Source organism: Hordeum vulgare, chromosome 7H (assembly GCF_904849725.1).
Source record: "Hordeum vulgare subsp. vulgare chromosome 7H, MorexV3_pseudomolecules_assembly, whole genome shotgun sequence".
Lineage (NCBI taxonomy): Eukaryota > Viridiplantae > Streptophyta > Magnoliopsida > Poales > Poaceae > Hordeum > Hordeum vulgare.
In genome coordinates, this window is record NC_058524.1 from 230,135,905 (window position 1) to 230,140,524 (window position 4,620).

General features: G+C 48.7%; 1 protein-coding gene across 1 annotated transcript; it reads right to left on the reverse strand.

The window, feature by feature from the left end:
• Nucleotides 1–502: 502 nt before the first annotated feature.
• Nucleotides 503–3,751, reverse strand: LOC123408819 (protein LEAD-SENSITIVE 1-like). The gene is made up of 2 exons (XM_045101860.1): nt 3,342–3,751; nt 503–1,552 (listed from the first exon to the last, which is right to left on the reverse strand). The coding sequence occupies exons 1-2, from the start codon at nt 3,433–3,435 to the stop codon at nt 801–803; spliced, it is 846 nt and encodes a 281-aa protein (XP_044957795.1). The 5' UTR covers nt 3,436–3,751; the 3' UTR covers nt 503–800.
• Between the last annotated feature and the right edge of the window lie 869 nt (nt 3,752–4,620).

Sequence of the window (4,620 nt, forward strand, 5' to 3'; positions counted from 1 at the left end):
CGCTGCTGTCATAAGTGCTGGAAATACTTCAGCAATGGAGGGTACTTTTGAGAATTTTGTTGCGGGCTCGCTCAACCGACCGACAGAGGGCTCAGCGGGGGGCAGGCAGGCCCCGACTAAAATTTCTAAAATGCTTCCGGATGCTCAAGGGAAATATATAAATTCTTTAGATTTGCGCGCACAAAAAAAATCTCCACTCAAACTTTCAACCCCACTCACAAATTTTGTCAGACCACCACTGTGTGGGCATGTACTTGTAACGTAGCGGGTGATGGCAGGCTAATTGGCAAATAATGCTATAGAAGAACGAATAGGGCCCCGCTTGGATTAGCGTTTCAGCTCGTTTCTGGCCCGTTTGAAATACAGACCCCTCCGGTCCGGTCGTTTTAATTTCAGAAAAGAATTAAAAGATGACCTGTAGTTTAAACTTAATAAATACAGGTCTAAAAGTTTACGTCCATTCCATGCAAGGCCTTAATGAAGAGAGACAGAACCAAAAGCATTTTCAATGACACCTTATTGAATTATTGATCTATGATAATACACACAGCAAAAAAGACATAAATAAAATCTAGAAAACTAAGCGATTATAGCCTGGTCGTCCAACTATGCAAACTCCTTGACACGTCTAACAAGGAAGAAGATGAATTCACATGACACGAAGTGAACTGCTTAAATAAAAAGGCATCACCCTTGGATATCTATACTGCACTATTTGGCCTTACTGGCTTATTCTGTGAAGTAGAAACTCCAAACTATCACACAGCTCAAACACAAAGTATCACGGCAGCAGCTCCTGGTCATTTCACAGATTGCAAATGCAAATCACTGTCACGTTTCCTTTTCAGCGGCAGCAACCTCGTCACCTTACCGGGCTGCTGTTTCTTCTTCACCAATACTTCCTCGGCTTTAGCCCGGCGCCAGCCGAGATGCGCCGACAGGTTCTCTACCTCGACCTTTACCACGTCCTTCCTCACCCCAATGTCGGTGATGTACCTGCCGGCGCAGTACATCCCGGCCGTGACGGCGGCCATGCCCAGCGGGCCGGCCGACATGAGCCTGAACGGAGTAGAGAAAAGCGCCGCCAGCGGCACGCCGACGGCGGAGGCCGCCTGACCGCTCCTCCCGATGCCCTGCTCGGGCGGCAGCAGGAGCCCGGTCTTGCAGTAGAGCGCAAAGTCCTCGCAGTTGTTCTCGAACACGTCGTAGCTGCCGAACCCGTTCTGGAGAAGGTACATCGCCCGGTGCACCACGGCATCCGCCGGGTCGGACGCGGCGGTGGTGCAGGTGCCACCGCGGAGCTTGGCGAGGAACACGGCGGGAGGGACGCCGTACTCGAAGCCGTGGAGGGCGCCGTCGCGGAGGAAGCAGTCGAGGCAGGTGAGGATGACACCGCTATCGGGGAGTTGGAAGCCGCAGTCCGGGAACGTCGGGCACTCCGGTGAGCCGGCGGATATGAGGCTGGATATAGCCACGGCGGAGTCCAGGCCCGCCGTTCCCGCTTCTTTCTTCGTTGTGAAATGCACCACCTTGCTCCCGCCGACGTAAATACCTGAAGAAATTGAGTATGACATCCAATTTGAGATAGAACAAATTCACTGATAAGTGACCATAGTACACACATAGATTATCTATTCATTTTTTGCCTTTTTAAGGCATCTCGAATGGTCGTATGATCATCGTTGGTAAAATTGGTACATAGATGATTTTAATGACATGACACATAATAAAAAAAATCGTATGAACTTGAAGCAACGTTTCACGCACAAGCTCCGAGGCAAGCATGATTATTTCTTCACTATTTAGTGGACCCGCTTAGTTATTTTACATACGATTAACATACACTCCATTGAAGAGCTTGTATGATGTGTTGTTGGTTGTTGATGTGGACATATATATCAACGATTGAACATACAAACTGTTTAAGGGGGTGTTTGTTTCCAGGGACTTTTTGGTGTAGGGACTAAGAAAAATCCCAAAAAGTCCCATGTAAAACAAACAGGAGGGACTTTTAGGGACTAAAATGGGGTATTTGGGACTATTTGGAGAAGTCCCTATGGGAGGGTCTTTTTAAGACTTTTTGGCACTTTTTCCAACAATGCCCCTACTTTTAGCATGTCATTTAATAACTATTACTACATTACTAAGGGTAATATGGTCTTTTTGCATGTCATTTAGTGACCTCTAGTCCCTATTTAGTCTCTGGAAACAAACGGATAGGGACTAGAGACTTTTAAGTTGGGACTAAAAAAGTCCGGGGACTTCTAAAACAAACAGGGCCTAAGATGCTCTTACTACTCCCTCTGTCTTAAAATAACTGTTTTAACTTTGTACTAACTCTAGTATAAAGTTATACTAAGCTTAAGACACTTATTTCGAGACGGAGGGAGGACTTCCATATTGAATGGCTATAAATTTTTTTGAAAGAACAATGGTTATAAATGAATCTCACTCAGAAACATGCCACTTTATTTATGCAGGTTTAGTAGACATGTGGAGAGTGACCCAGTGTCCTCCTTCGCTGCATATGTCCAAGGAGGGCATATAATTGGCACTTGAGCAGCAGGGATCGATGGCTGCAAATGCAAGGGAAAAAGTACCATGGTGTTGTAGCTACCGCATAGCGACGCCACGAAGAAGTGTCCTTTATGTTTCCAAGTGTGGATTAAATATTAAAATTACGGCTGGCGAAAGAAGGTAAAAACGCAAAAGGATACAAAGTAAAACAGCCGTGATAACCCACCAGGTAGCTAGAGGAGGAGGAAGAAGAAGAAGAAGAAGATGATGATGATGATGATGATGATGATGCATGAAGGCATCAAAGTGGAAAGAGGTCACTTTGGTCACAAGTAATAAATGTAGGTAAATGGATGCTAGCAAATGATTAATGGTGCTGCTAAATCACGTTGCGAGTTGCAAACTGGAAGAAAGATCCGCTTGTACTGCTACTAGTTTGGCCAACAATAAATTTGGGACCTGCATATACGAATACAATACAGCTAGACAGGTAGCAACGCCAATTAAGGATACAGCAAATTCGACGGGACCCAGAGGCGTACCGACGGAAAATACGCGTCCGCTATTAGGAAAGCAGACAAGAGCGCCGAGCCTACAGTACGGTTCAGCTGCTGCAAATGCACCCAGCGTAATTAACTGGGAGAATCTGCTAGCGGACGTACGTACGGATGGAATGGAAGCTGAGGCAGAGCAAGAGCAAGAGCAGAGCAGAACGAGCAAAGCAAAACCGATGTCGAAGCAACATTCCCCTCTCCGTGGAATTAGGCACCCGGAAACGCGAAATGCGGCGAGAAGGGTGGCCCCAACATGCAATTCACACGTACCGTGGTGCGAGTAGGAGTAGGCGGCGCGCCATGTGTAGATGTGGTCGCCGGGCTTTAGCTCCGACCGCTCCACCCGGTGAGACAGCAGCCCCATCGCCCCCCGTTCGTTCCGGACTTCCGGTAGTGTGTGCGCGCGCGCGCGCCGGAATTATAGGCTCGCTGCTTCCGGCCGGCGCCGCGTTGGAGCTGGCGAGGCGCGCAGTGGCGCCGAGTGATGCGAGGAAGACGCTGGCTACTGGCTGGGCTTGAGGGGAAGGTCACGCTTGCCGCGCGATGGCTGGAGGGAGAGGTGAAGTGGGAAGCGTGGGATTGAGCTAGCTATCTTGACACCCGGGGGGCATCGGCATGTGTGTGTGATCCGGGTTGCAGCCCTCGGGATTCGTGCGCGATCTCGGAGGGTGGGTGTACTGTCCCAAGTGCCCTTCTTTTCACTCAACCAGTATTTTGTTTTCCCATTTGGCTGCTCCTAAGAGCATCTCGAGTAGACGCGCTAAACAAGCCCCATATTAAAAAATTAGTTTTTTTTGCGCCCTACCGCTTGAGGCGCTTCAGCGGAGGAAAAAAATCGCGCACGCGGCATAACCAGTTCAACGCGTTGGCGAAAACGCCATCACACGTCGTTTATTTGCTGCGTCCGCTCCCGCATGCAGCATACTTGAGCGTCCGCCCGCAACTCCACCTACCTCATCCAGTCGCGACGCCGTCGCCGCCCGCGCCACCTCATTTCTTCCGGTGATCATTCCGGCGCTTCCTCGGCCTATCCCCCGCACCGTCGCTGCTTCTCCGTCTCTCTCTAGTCACTACCATCCCTCGCGCGCGAATTCGTCTAACGAACAGCGCCCGACCGCCCATTGCCGCTCGGCGCCCGCAAGGTGTTCGACAAAACGCCCGCAAGGTATCTATTGGATTCAACTACACATTTTTTACATGAATTTGATGCATATTGTTTGTAGTTTTTATAGCTTAGTTTAAATTAAACATTGTAGATGAGTTCCTCATATGATTCTTCCAATGAAGAATTTGATATGAAAGAGGAGGAGGATCTTGCAATTATCCTAGCAATGCACATCAATAAAAAACCGAAGCACGATGGTTCGGTTATGGGTTGGCAGCAAATTTGGAGGGATATGATTGATGCCCACAATAGATTGATCAGACACTATTTTACGGATAATCCCGTGTATCCCGAGTCGTACTTTCAGCGTCGGTTTAGGATGAGCACCGAGTTGTTCAGGCGCATTGCAGAGAAACTAGCGAGCCACGACCAGTTTTTTCAGAA

Coding starts and splice junctions, on each gene's coding strand:
- LOC123408819 (XM_045101860.1), bottom strand. CDS start 3,435: ATGGGGCTGCTGTCTCACCGGGTGGAGCGGTCGGAGCTAAAGCCCGGC. Junction 1,553..3,341: donor CTACTCCTACTCGCACCACG/GTACGTGTGAAT, acceptor CAATTTCTTCAG/GTATTTACGTCGGCGGGAGC.